Raw genomic sequence first — 14,875 nt, 5'->3', positions numbered from 1 at the left:
ACTGATCCACAGGTCCATCCATCTGGTCCATCAAGAGTCACTCTCATCTCATCGGTCCATAAAACCTTTGAAAAAAATCTGTCTTCAGATATTTCTTGGCCCAGTTTTGACGTTTCAACTTATGTTTCTTGTTCAGTGGTGGTTGGGTTTCAGCCCTCCTTACCTTGGCCATGTCTTTGAGCACTGAACACCTTGTACTTCTGGGCACTCCAGGTAGGTTGCAGCTCTGGAATATGAAAGTACTGGAGGATAATGGGTTCCTGGTAGCTTCACGTTTGATTCTTCTCAAATCTTTGGCAGCTAATTTGCGTCTTTTGTTCTCAACACGTTTCTTGCGACCCTGTTGACTATTTGCAACAAAATGTTTGATGGTTCTGTGATCACACACCAATATCTTAGCAATTCCAAAAGTGCTGCATCCCTCTGAAAGACTTTTTACAATTTTTGACTTTTCAGAGTCAGTTAAATCTCTTTTTTGGCCCATTTTGCCTGAGGAAAACTAGCTGCCTAATAATTCTGCACACCTTGATATAGGGTGTTGATCTCCTTAGGCCACACCTTCCCTCATTACACAAATACACATCACCTGACGTGCTTAAATCCAATAAGCATTCAAGTTAATACAGCTTGGAGTTGGAATATACGCATTAAAAATGATGATATGGTCAAAATACTCACTTGCCTAATAATTGTGCACACAGTGTATATCATCTTGTGAATATTATTATAAAATGATGATTGTTTCTTAAATAATAAATGTTATTATGAATTTTCATGTAGACACCCTTCAATTAAATTGTTACCCAAATTTATTCCCTTATTGGACATTTAAAATAATTTTGAATTGCAGGTTGTCGAAATTAAAGTTACTGCAGGAAGACATATTCTTTGTGTAGCAGTGACATTAGTCTGTCTCAAAAATGTGTCTTCACTATTTCTCCTCAGACTTAAAGGAAGCATTTTAAAATAAGGATCTAGAAATGGTGCTTCTTGACCGTGGCGTTAGATGAATTTAATATTAAAGGTAAATAACCAGCCATTGTGACTGATAATGCCCACACCTTCTCATTGTGGTATCACAGGCTGGCTGGGTGAGGCGCATTGGAAAATTGTCTCACCATAGCAGTACAGTTAGCCATGTGCTTAAAAGAGAAGCAATGTTTATTGGACTTGCCAATAAAAACAATGGAACAGTGCATTGGAATTGCTAGAAAGGTTTTTGGAACAACAGCCAGCAAGCCATCTAAGCAGCTCTACATACTTTATGTGCAGCAAGGTTGCTCCTGGCATGACTGACATGCAGTGTGCTTGACTGCAACACATCTGTTGGAATCTTCTGCCATGGGTGTTCAGCTATCACAAGTTAGAGCTGCTGGAGCTCAGAGGAGCAGTGTGCAGAGCACACAGGGGCGTGCACGCACTGGGCTTTCAGACTTACCCATGTAATGTTATCTGCGTTTGCATAGTTAGATGTCTGTACGCTGCCCCACCAAAATCTGTCTCTGCTCCATCCTGCATCCAGCAATGATGGCTACTCTTAGTAAAATGCTTAGTAGAAAGCCTTAAAAGGTGCATTAGCGACATTTACTGGATTTGACATGAAAAACGGGATTAGCAAAAATCTACATATAGTAACTGAGCAGGATAGCGTTCACAAGATCGATCTTGAGATTTTAAGAATCAATATCGATTCATTTAAACGAAAATTAACGATTAAGCAAAAAAATTATATTTTTATCCAAGCATAGTACAGACACTCAGTCATTTCATCAAGCATGTCTCCCTTATGGATTTCAACCTGGAACACTGCATAAAAATTTTATAGAATTTTATAGTCATTTCTGCCTTCCCAACACCATCCCCAAGTGTGATGCCTCTGGTGTTATAAGCTTCATTGATTTGAGAAAAAAAATATTTGTATGAGAGTTTTTCAAACTTCAACGGAGTTTTGGCGTGTTGATCTAAGCAGATTTTTTTAACTCAATCTTGAAAGGAATCTACAAAAAATACTGTATGTATACTGGTGTCCAGCCAAATTAACTTGTTATCAATGAGTCTATTTTACACTTTCTTATGGTCTGGTAGGATAATTAGTAGATATGTGAAAAAATGAACAGTTAAATTTCATAGTACTTCATGCTTTTCGATTTGCTGAAATGTGCAAAATAAATAAATGTATTATTATCATTAATTTGTTGTTAGATAAGATGAACAGGGATTGACCTGGTATGTTGTACAATATTGCCCATTTATGTTCTTATTAGAATTGTAAAAAGGAAAAAGCAATGTGGCAGTCATGAAAGTAAGTAAGCCATCTAGCATGGGCATGTCCTTAATTAAAGTAGTTTATAAAATCGGCAATTATTATTTTGGTAATGAACTGGTTCTCTAAGGTGCTTTACTGTTGTCATCCTCCTAAAGACTACTGTGTGAGAATTTAAAAGGTAAGGTTTTGTGTGAGCATCACATAACTATCCTTTAAAGATGATGAAATGAATCTGGAAGGGATTTTCAGTTAAGCATCTTGTTTTGCTTTGAAGGTGTTTTTTTTATTATCTCATTTAGAAAAGTGATACTGTTGAAAAAAAGGAAACAGTGTACTTTATGGAAAATTTTTTTTTTTTATTTCCCTTGCAGTCCTTCATCAAGGTTGCTTAGAAAATACAGGTATTAGCAAAAACACTTTTTTATTCTTATCCTGCAGGTTTGGACGACAGCCTATTCTTATCATCTCAGTCATTTTTATACTCGTCTTTGGGTTGACGGTGGGACTTTCTGTGGACGTGACTATGTTTAGCACACTAAGATTCTTTGAAGGATTTTGCCTGGCAGGGGTGGTGCTGTCCTTGTATATAACAAGTAAGTATTCTTTAAAATCCTTATACAAAGATAGCTTTTGATTTTGTTAATTGTATTTATGTTAAAGAGTTCATTGTTATATTTTGAGCCACTGTGTGTATTGAGATGCTAGGCAGAATGTTCACTTAACCACTTAAATATGTTTATTCATTTTAGAAATTAATGGTTAAATAGCATTTGAGTTAAGAAAAGAAATTATAATTATAACCATAAATTAGTTGCACACTTCTTAACATATAGCACTAAATGAGTTGCTGATTGAGGTTAAGACATACATGGATAATTAATGTCCTTAATGTGATGTTTTCAGGTTAATGTTTCATATCAGAAAGAAATGACTTAGACTATGACTTAAACAACTTTGACATGAGTTTACATCTTCATTTTTATATATGTACTGTAATATAATGTGTTATGTTACAAGCATAAATTCACTCGTACTATATGTAATGAAGCACATTTGATTGTGAGGTATTCCTTATTCGTATTTTTGTCTGCAATGAAAAATAATGAATACCATTATACACAAGCATTTTTTTTGGTAGTAAGTCTAAACTCTTGAAATATTATCACAGGGAAAAACTAGAAGAAATTTCATTGTTGCAATCTCTTTACTTCCTGTTGACTGTTTAAGGGGTGTGACAGATAGGGGGCGCTATCGCTCCCTTGAACCCTTGTCCAAGATGCCAGACACCAGGTAAAAGTCCAATAATTGGCTTTATTTATTAACAATAGTGCACAAAGCACCCTCCTCTCCACAATACTCATTAATCACTACAATAATTCTCAATAAACCAATCCTCCACTCCCAGACGCGTTGCCACCCTTCCACCCAGCTCAGCTCGCCATCTGGGAGCTCCCACAATCCTTTTATCCTCCCTGACCCGGAAGTGTTCCAATCCCCAGTCCATGTGATGTCCTATCACTTCCGGGTCAGATCAAAAGTCCTTTTCTTCACCCCGGAAGCACGTCATTCCCCTTGTCCATGTGACTCAGATGTACTTCCGGGACGTAGAGTAAATAAACACTGTTCCTCCCTGCAGCGCCTTCTAGCGGCCCCAGTGGTATCCAGCAGGGCTGTAAAGGAAAACTCCAATGTCCATAATTCCCTGCTGGCATTCAGGGCACCTCCATGCTGCAGGGAGGGCTCCACCTGGCGGCCTGGGGGTATTGGCCGGGATGAACAGCCGGCCATACATCACAGGGGAGATCTATGTAATAGAACTGGACCCTTGTTTATACTGATAGAAAGATAAGAATAGATACATAGATAGAAAGAAAAAAAAAAATATATATATATATATACTAGCAAAATACCCGCGCTTCGCAGCGAAGTACTGCCTTAAAATATTTATTAAGAAGTAAATTAAACCTTTTTAAACTGAGGGAAAATATACCAATAATTATTTGTTAAGGATCTGTTTGTATACCACATTGTCAGTTCGGCCCTCCGGTTGTAATATGACCAAGCTGTGCGCTGAGCTTACTCTTGAGCGTGCAACGTACAGTTGGCCATGTGAAAAGTAATCTTGTCTCAAATCTCACAGCTTGTATTGCTGCTGTCATAATCGGTTTGAGTTTCATGGTTTGTTTCAATTACGACGGTATTTGCAGGACTTGTGTTGAAGTGACATTCAGCATCTGTCAAGCGTTGTAAGCATACAACCGGTTTCATTAATAACTGCACATCCAGCTTTTGAGAGTTTAAACATTCATAAACATCAAAGTGTCCACTACTGAAATCGTCACCTGTGAATCTAAGATATTTAAGAGGCATTGGCGGTTGTCGAAAGGTAAAATATTTGGCCATTTCTGTACACTTGAAAGCGACAACCGAACAATTCAGCAGCAGCCATCAACTCACATGCAGAACCATAGGTGAAGGGCTTAAGCATTTCACTCTTATAGTACTCCTGTATAGTATAATTATCTCCTGTACCATCATCAGTCCACACCTTGAACCTGTCCCTGTCATTCAATACATAAGACACAATGTTCCTTCAAATATCAAGAGTGAGTCTGATATGGCTGTGCACTATGTAACACAGAGAATGGAAAAGGCAGGTGCCATCTCCGGGCATGGAAACCACTCGGTAAGTGACAGTTCTTTGATCGATGGTGATCACCTCGATAGACATGTTAATGGCGGTACGGTTGGAACGATAAAGGAAATGGGTACCTGAACAATGTAAAGTAAGTCTAAAATACCTACACAATAACTATAATCATAATAAATGAAGAATAAAACAGCAGAGAAGCCATGGATTAAATAAAAAGGATGTAGTTATCAGCAGGGAGACGTGAATCCCGTGGCGAAGCAAGGAAGGGAATGTAGAAACCAGAGCAACGGACGGCCTTATAAAGGCAGGCAGCCAACAACGTGGGAGGCATTGGGATGGGGGGCCCAACGCTGCCTCACACGGTGACCAAGCTGCAGGCTATGGACGTATATATGTATGTAAGTAGGATTCAGTTAGTGTTGGGAACCCACGTGCCAAATTTCTTGAAGATGGGCCCATAAGTAACAAAGACCGTTGAAAAGTTCAATATGGCGGCCAACAGTGGCATCATACCACCGAAATAAGTATGTACATTGGTTTCGATTAGCGCAGGGAAGCCGCCTACCAAATTTCATGAAGATGGGGCCATAAATAAGAAAGTTCAACATGGCGAACGTTGTCGACCATTATGCGTAGAATTTCGATTTGTAACCTGCTTAACTGTTGTAAGTAAGCTGTAAGGAATGAGCCTGCCAAATTTCAGCCTTCTACCTACACGGGAAGTTGAAGAATTAGTGACATTGGAAAGTTCAATATGGCGGCCGACAGTGGCATCATACCACCGAAATAAGTACTGTACGTACATCGGTTTCGGTTAGTGCAGGGAAGCCGCCTACCAAATTTCGTAAAGATGGGGCCATAAATAAGAAAGTTCAACATGGCGGACATTGTCGACCATTATGACCATTACGTGTAGAATTTCGAAATGAAACCTGCCTAACTTTTGTAAGTAAGTTTTATGGAATAAGCCTGCCAAATTTCAGCCTTCTACCTACACGGGAAGTTGGAGAATTAGTGATGAGTCAGTGAGTGAGTCAGTGAGGGCTTTGCCTTTTATTAGTATAGATATAATACACACACACACACAGACTATTGTCTGAACACATACCAGAATGAATAAAAAGCAAGAAAATTAAAAAGAAAGAAAACCACTGACTTGACTGTTACAGTCCCAGTGAAACATTATGCACGTGTATTTCTGTTGGAATAAAGGAGCCTCAGTAGCGTTTCTTCTCACACATTTGCTGAAAAATTTGCTGGCTAAAAGTACTCAAGGTTAGCGTGTCGGGGGAGGCTTTCAGTTTTTGTTTCCTGCTTTTGATTTAGTGAGTTAGGCACAAGAGCGAGGTTTATATAAATGCTTTCTTCCCTTTTGGATTCTTCGATAAGTAAAAGATGCAGAATGTTATACACTGTTGTTTAAATCTCTACAAATATGGTGCACAGAATGATCATTGTTTAGAGATAATGTGAAAAATGTCTTATTTATTTGAGACAAATATTAGTGTTAGTGTACAGTTGTTATCATACAACTGTAAAGGGAAAACTGAATTCTTTCAGTCCAGACGTAGTGTTTTCTTCTTTCATTAGCGAAGTACATCACTAAACTGCATTCTTTTTCTGTTGTATGTTACTTTTCTTTGCATTAAATGCATGTGTTTCATTTGATAGGTTGTGAAATTAAACAGATCTTGAGATCTCTGGATTATAGAATTTTCACTGCGATTTCATTTGTAAATGCTCTTTAAGAGATGAGGGGCTTCTTAAAAATTTCAACAACATATAACATCTTGCCTGAAGAAGGGGCCTGAGTTGCCTCGAAAGCTTGCATATTGTAATCTTTTTAGTTAGCCAATAAAAGGTGTCATTTTGCTTGGCTTTTCTCTACATTCATAATTGCTAACACGGTACAACACCCTAGTCCTACTAACAACATATAAGGAAGATTCAGCCTAGTATGCCTATTGCTGGCTGAGCATAGTTTGCAGAAACTTAATTCCTTATTAAACAATTCTGTGAAAATCAATTTCACAGACCAGCCTTTGATCTACCAGTTGAATAACCCTGCTGTAAAGAGCAACGGATGAACAGTCTCTTGTACATTTCTTTTCTCATACATCTTATTACTCATGATATCCTCTTGTGTGTTTTTGTCATTTTCAGATTACACATATGGGAAAAAACCTTTTATTTTTGCTGTTGTAAAAATGCAACACTGTGCTAACAGCTTCTCTAATAGTTATAAGGGAATAGAAAGGAAACAGCAGGAGCACCTAGCAATATACAGTATATTAATATCAAGGACCTCATAATGAATGAGAGGAACCTTTGTCATTAACTATGCAGTTTTTAGCCTTAGTAGGTGTTGTGCTTAAAACAAGTAAGAAAATTGTAATTGAATTGGTTCTAGTTTTTGACTTCTTCTAAAAATACTGTTAAATTGTTTTAATATTCTGCATTAATTGCTATTTAAATTGCCAGTGCATTTGTGCATTTTACCACTTTCTTTTTTACTCTACTCTGTTTGGCCTTTGAGCTCTTAACCTGCAATTGCTCTGTCCTGGATATGAAGTTAACCTGCATCCAGCCTTGCAAGCAGATCCTCCAGCTTGTTGAGAAAACATGGAGGTTAGTGGCAGGATTGGCACTCCATCCACTGTTTAAAAAAAAACAAACCTCACTGTTCCACTCCATTCGAACTAGTGTGGTGCTGAGGTGTCTCTTGCTGTATGGCTGCATTCAGGTCCCAATTTGGGATCCTGAGGTGGATCTTTGTATGGTGGGTGCAACAATGTGCTGTATCAGTGCATGCTCCTCCTCCTACTTACATAATTTACATGATTATGGTAAAGGGTTAACTTAGCTTACCTTCATTTAATTAGCTTATGTTACTATGTACTTATGTTACTAAATGAATTTGCAAAATCCAGAAACTACAAGAACTTAAAACCACTTAGAAATATTACTTGTGAACAGAAAATAATGCTGACTGTTAGGAAATAAATCTAGAATTTCATCGAAAGAAGCATTTTACTGAACTTGTGCATACTTTCACACCCAAATAGCAAAAGAAAGTTTTAAAAAGTGTCACTTCAGCAACAAAAGTGAATAGGATTGTGTCCTTGCCAAGGAGAGTTAATAGTAGTTGGTTGTTTAAGGTCACTAACCTTAATAGTCTTAATGATAAAAAAAAAAAAATGAAAAAGGGTTGGGCATGGTCAGCATGCTTCTGTGCACAGTGGGCTCCTCACAGGATTTTAGAATTTGAGGTGACACTGGCGGCTGTCGTCTGAATGGAGTCTGCAATGTTAACAAAAATGAGTACTGAATCAGCGGCTAGGTGGCTCATCTCATAGCTGTATTCAACAAATCCGGGTCCCTTCTGGTCTTCTGGCAAGTACCATATGGAGCTGGGAGTACAGTTGTTGGGTCCAGAAAGTACAAAGGACATAAAAGACACTGTTCCAGAGTTTACATACCATCTACTCCTGCCCAACCAAAACTACCCATTTCAGATTGAGCTTTTGCAGCGTTTGCTATCACTTTAACCATGCGTACTGTGCTGCTCTGAAGTTTTGAGGTATATTTTGTGCAGGTGTAATGCAGCACTCCTATACACAGTCTAATTTTCTCCCTGACATTTTGTGTGAGTGCATTTTTGCTACATTTTTCATAGGTGCCACACACAAACACTTGAGACAAGACTCCTGTATGGACATCATGTGACCTGTTTGAAAATAATATGGTTGGAGAAACAAAATTTATCAACTTAGACATGAGTTTGCATCTTAATTTTTATATATGCACTGTAATAATAATGTGTTATGTTGCAAGCATAAATTCACTCATATTATATGTACTGAAGCACATTTGATTGTGAGGTATTCCTTATTAGTATTGGATACTGTCTTTTGTGATGGTTAAATTCCCTGCTTAGTTACTTAATTATTTGCAATTAAACTGCTGAAAAGGGAAAACACCCATACTTGGGAATTGAATATTGTGTGGTTAAATTGTTTGTAAATGCAGGTTTTTAGGACTTGGTGTTACAAGAGAGGATGTTTTAAATCAACAAATGCAGCTTTGCGGAGGAATGTTGTTCAAACAGCAGTGCAGTATATATTAAAAAATGTAGAATGAAGCATTTCCCAGTTCAGGCTTAAAGGAAGATGGCATGAACCTATTTTGAGATTCTGAGTGCTGGAATATGAGAACTTGTTGACTTTTAGTCAGGTGTCGTTAGATCAGACTTTCCCCTAATGTACAGTAATACCTAAGTAATATACTTCATTTCTTTGGTAGGTCTCATAGTTTTCTATTACCACTTGGAGATTAATGCACAGCTTCTATTTATTATTAATAATTACAGTGTTCCCAAATGTTTACTTCTGAGCTTTAAGAACATGTTTCAGCATATTTGAAAATGATATAGGAGGTCTACAAAACCCCAATCAAAGTGTAATAAGCTTAAAAAGTCTGCAGGGGCTTGAGAAGACAAATTTCATGCAGTTCATATGAATATTTTCTGTGAAACAATGGAAAGTCATAGCAGATGATTAAAATGTTTTTTGATTTTAGAACAATACCTACTTGAGAGCATCACTCATTCTTAGATATCCTAATTAAAATACATATTTTACCACCTTGTAGGTAGTATTACAGTATGCTTTAGGAACCACATACAGTCAGATGAATAATTTTATGCTATGCTAATGTGTGTCTAATGTTTTTTGAGAATTTATTTTCCTAAAACGATGAAAGAAAATGAATTTCTTGATTTGATTTATTTTAATTTGGCCCAAGCTGTTGTTTTTGTTAATCCGATCACATTCAGCCTCCTTTTTATCCAGTAGACTTTTGCTTTTTTCCTAATTGTCATATTCTTTTCACTTTCACCTTTCTTACTTCCTCTGATTTATGGCAGGTTCGTATTCCTCCTTGTCTAAATTCTCTGCCATCATATGTACTTTAATGCTGCTTTCTTTAGTGATATCAATAGATTAATGATGTAATTGAAAGTGTAGTGAAATGTATATTACACTATTCAGACATGCCTTTGTTTCAAGTTGTTGATTAAATTCATGAATTTAAAAAGTAAATTGATTTCCTTAAAAAAAAAAAAAAATAGCTAGCAATACACATGGCACATTGGTTATGTTGCCATCTCATGCAGCAGACAGAATACTGCAAAGATTGTTTCAAAAGTGTTTGTATATACTGAGTATTAGTTGCCTGGATGTCTGCACCACAATTCTGTAACACTTTTTTTTTTTGGTTGATCTATGAGATTGCATTTATAAACAAAAAAGGTAAATGTAATGTTTTATTTGACATTCGTATCAATTGATATATTCTAAAAGTTTTTTTAATAATCTAATTTTAATGATCAGACCATCATAGAAGTAGCACAAGTGTACATACGTGTAATTCTGTTTTAGAGGCCATTAACTAAACCTACCAAAAGTGCTTAGATTCCCTGCAGCAACCTGAAACTGGTGAAACTGCTTACATTATACAGCATTACTTGAAAAATTATAATTTATGATTTACATTCAATTGAAAACGAATCTGCTAGGCAAATGGATTTTTATGATGTCACATCATATTGGCAGTCCATAATGACCAGAGGTGAAGATGTTATTTACAGTTTATATTTAATCTTTTTGTTTTTCTTTTACATGCAAATACTGTCTAGTATTATACAGCTAGCTGTGTTACACGGCTTCACCTGGGAAAGCCTGTGAGTCTCAGATGTAGTGTCCTTGGTTAATGCTATCTACAGTGGTGTGAAAAACTATTTGCCCCCTTCCTGATTTCTTATTCTTTTGCATGTTTGTCACACAAAATGTTTCTGATCATCAAACACATATAACCATTAGTCAAATATAACACAAGTAAACACAAAATGCAGTTTTTAAATGATGGTTTTTATTATTTAGGGAGAAAAAAAAATCCAAACCTACGTGGCCCTGTGTGAAAAAGTAATTGCCCCCTTGTTAAAAAAATAACCTAACTGTGGTGTATCACACCTGAGTTCAATTTCCTTAGCCACCCCCAGGCCTGATTACTGCCACACCTGTTTCAATCAAGAAATCACTTAAATAGGAGCTGCCTGTCACAGAGAAGTAGACCAAAAGCACCTCAAAAGCTAGACATCATGCCAAGATCCAAAGAAATTCAGGAACAAATGAGAACAGAGGTAATTGAGATCTATCAGTCTGGTCAAGGTTATAAAGCCATTTCTAAAGCTTTGGGACTCCAAAAAGTCAGTCAGTCAATTTTACATTATACAGTATATATACTGTGTGTGTGTGCATGTGTGCATATAAGGTTTCAAAACTCTTTTGGGGCTCCCCCCACCAGGACGACACATCGAAGAGCATGTGCGATTGCCGTGTCTATGGAAGACAGCCTATCAGTTGCCAGGGCAACTACAAGCTCTCACCACTGTAGCAGCTCACTGCGAAAACAAATCCAAAAAGATTGCAGTCACGCTATGAGCACCTGCCGTTGATGGGTGATGCAAGGAACATTTATAACTGGAGGAAACAGTATTACTTGGCCATTAACCTGGCCACGACTCTGCCTGATTGCTGTTTCTGTGTATAGGAGAGTGGTAGATCCCGCTACAATAAATAACCGCGCTGTTCCTACTTGAAGCGGAATAAAGTTGGTTTTCCTAAAGTACTGAGATTCAGCCTTGTGTTTTGGGGTGGAACACAGGGATTCACAAGTCAGGATTGCACAGAACCGGTAATGATGATAAAGTGGCCTTTACACTAACACTACGATCTTTCTGCCCTCTGTCAAGTCCGTAAGGGTGGCGGCCAGATGCGCAAAATTGGGAATGAACTTCCTGTAATACCACACGAGCCCAAGGAAGGCATGAACCTACCTCTGTGTTTCGGGACAGGGTTATGCAAGCACCTCCCCCACATTGTCCGTTTGAGGCTTGAGCAAACCCTTCTCCATGGAATATCCCAGATAGTGTGTTTCTGACATACCCAGCTTGCACTTCTTAAGGTTGGCCATCAACCCTGCCAGCCACAAACTGTCAAGTACGGCCCGAAGGCGAACGAGATGAAATTCCCAGTCATTACTAAAAATGACCACATTGTGAAGATAGGCACCCACATACGCGGAATGGCGACGCAGAATCTGGTCCATCATTCGCTAACAGGTCAGTGGTGTGCCATGGAGACCAAAAGGGAGTGCCATAAATTCAAACAACCCATTTTCAAGTTTTCAGTAGGTGTTCTGCAGGTGGCCAAGAACCCATGGGAAGAGGGTATTTCTTTTTCCTATTAGGAATGGCCAGGAGGAGGTGTCTGTTACGGAAGTCCAAACCTTAAAGTTCTTCCCTTTAAATTTTAGGGGAAGTAATATAGTCTTGTATGTTTTTTAATGTCCCCATGGATGCAGCAGGTGTTCACTTTGTCTGTGGCTTTATAAAGGATCTGCTGGAACAAGTCATGGTGGACTATGCAGAGGTCGGTAATAGCGCCGAGAATTCCCATCTGGCCAACGTAATAGAGACCTTAAAATTGTCCTCCTTTAACATCCTTGACACTCCTGAGCCAGGTGTCTCAGTTGATCACAGCGAAAGCTTAGTCTGCACTATAGTGCTCACACTCTGGTGTCTTCTACTTGTGGCGCTAGCAACCCTGAAGGTCTTTGCTGCCTAGGTTGACATTGGGGTTAAGCCTGGGTAGCCCCATTGTTTTCAGGTGGTTTGTGCACCCTCAAGACTGTGGGTCAGATACAGGTGTGGACGTTGTTCTGTAGCATTTCATCACAAAAGCTCTTGTCTGTCCCCGACAGAACTGCATCAATACCAAGCTTCTCCACAATGCTCGAAAGGGTCTCCGTGGATGCATTTTTGAATCGGGTCTACTAAGTCCTGGATCTGTCCTCGTACAGGGCGATCCGGATCAATATGCCGCAGCCGAAACTGGCGCCCCTTGACCACTGAATTCACAGCCGTCTGGAGGAGGATCTGTTGCTTCAGGTAGTCATAATCATCAAGCATTTTGAGAGGGAGATTCCGTACGGCTTGGATGCTTCTACGGTCTCATTGCGTCAATGTTGCCATATGTTCAAAGCAGAATAGGAAACAGTCAGGGTCATCTGAGGGAACCATCTTCTCCAGCACATCTCGTGGCTGCGCCAAGGCAGCGACAGTTGCCGGAGCCTCCTCTTTCCCTGGGTTTTTCTGTATTTCTTGGGGATGCATTGGTGCAAGGACCCCACTCCTGGTACTATGTGATGTGTGAGTCCCTGTCTTGCACCCCAAAACACAAGTCTGAGTCTCAGTACTTTAGCAAAACCAACTTTATTCCACTTCAAACAGAAACAGCATGGTTATTTATAGTTAATGGCCAAGTAATACTGTTCCATGCAGTTATAACATTCCTTGCATCACCCATCAATGGTAGGTGCTCATAGCATGACCACAATGTTTTTGGATTTGTTTTCACGGCGAGCTGCTACAGCAGCAACTGGCATTAATAGGCTATCTATCATAGACAATGACACTTTGCAATGCTGTTCAGCATGTCGTCCTGGTGAGGGGAGCCCTAAAGAGTTTAGAAACTTTACTATATATATATATATATATATATATATATATATATATATATATATATATATATATATATATATATATATATAAACTGCTCAAAAAAGTTAAAGGAACACTTTGAAAACATATCAGATCTCAATGGGAAACAAATCATGCTGGACATCTATACTGATATGGAGTAGGTAATGTATTAAGAATGAAAGGATGCCACATTGTTTGGTGGAAATGAAAATTATCAACCTACAGAGGGCTAAATTAAAAGATACTCCGAAAATCAAAGTGAAAAAATGATGTAGCAGGCTAGTCCATTTTGCCAAAATTTCATTGCAACAACTCAAATTCGTACTCAGTAGTTTGTATAGCCCCCACATGATTTTATGCATGTCTGACAACATTGTGGCATGCTCCTAATGAGACGACGGATGGTATCCTGGAGGATCTCCTTCCAGATCTGGGCCAGGGCATCACTGAGCTCCTGGACAGTCTGAGATGCTACCTAACAGCATTGGATAGACCGAAACATAATGTCTCAGAGGTGTTCTATAGGATTTAGGTCAGGTTATTGGGGGGGTCAGTCAATGGTATCATTCCTTTATCCTTCAGGAACTGCCTGCATACCCTCGCCACATAAAGCCGGGCATTGTCGTGCACAAGGAGGACCCCAGAGCCCACTTCACCAGCATAGGGTCTGACAATGACTTTACCCCACACTCACCTGACCCAAACATAATGTCCCAGAGGTGTTCTATTGGATTTAGGTCAGACGAGTATGGGAGCCAGTCAATGGTATCATTTCTTTCATCCTCCAGGAACTGCCTGCATACTCTCGCCACATAAGGCCGGGCATTGTCGTGCACCAGGAGGAACCCAGGACCCACTTCACCAGCATAGAGTCTGACAGTGGGTCCAAGGATTTCATCCTGATACCTAATGGCAGTCAAGGTGCCGTTGTCTAGCCTGTAGATATCTGTGTGTCCCTCCATGGATATGCGTCCCCAGACCATCACTGACCCAGTACCAAACTGGTCATGTTGAACGATGTTACAGGCAGCATAACGTTCTCCACGGCTTCTCCAGACCTTTTCAAGTTTGTCACATGTGTTCAGGGTGAACCTGCTCTTGTCTGTGAAAAGCACAGGGTGCCAGTGGTGGATCTACCAATTCTGGTATTCTATGGAAAATGCCAGTTGAGCTCCACAGTGCTGGGCAGTGAACACAGGGCCCACTAGAGGACGCTGGGCCCTCAGGCCACCCTTATGAAGTCTGTTTCTGATTGTTTGGTCAGAGACTTTCACACCAGTGGCCTGCTGGATGTCATTTTGTAGGGCTCTGGCAGTGCTCATCCTCTTCCTCCTTCCCCAAAGATGCAGATACC

The 14,875-nt window shown here is 39.2% G+C and overlaps 1 protein-coding gene across 1 annotated transcript in view; it reads left to right on the top strand.

The window, feature by feature from the left end:
- LOC120529556 (solute carrier family 22 member 23) overlaps window positions 1-14,875 on the top strand; it is a 218,734-nt gene that overhangs the window by 74,347 nt on the left and 129,512 nt on the right. The window contains exon 3 of the mRNA XM_039753451.1: window positions 2,705-2,859. Within this exon, the coding sequence (XP_039609385.1) occupies window positions 2,705-2,859 (155 nt within the window). The remainder of the gene's footprint in view (window positions 1-2,704; window positions 2,860-14,875) is intronic.

Source organism: Polypterus senegalus, chromosome 5 (genome assembly GCF_016835505.1).
Source record: "Polypterus senegalus isolate Bchr_013 chromosome 5, ASM1683550v1, whole genome shotgun sequence".
NCBI classification, from domain to species: domain Eukaryota; kingdom Metazoa; phylum Chordata; class Cladistia; order Polypteriformes; family Polypteridae; genus Polypterus; species Polypterus senegalus.
The sequence above is the reverse complement of the archived record's forward strand: the minus strand, read 5'-3'. Positions and strand labels throughout refer to the sequence as shown.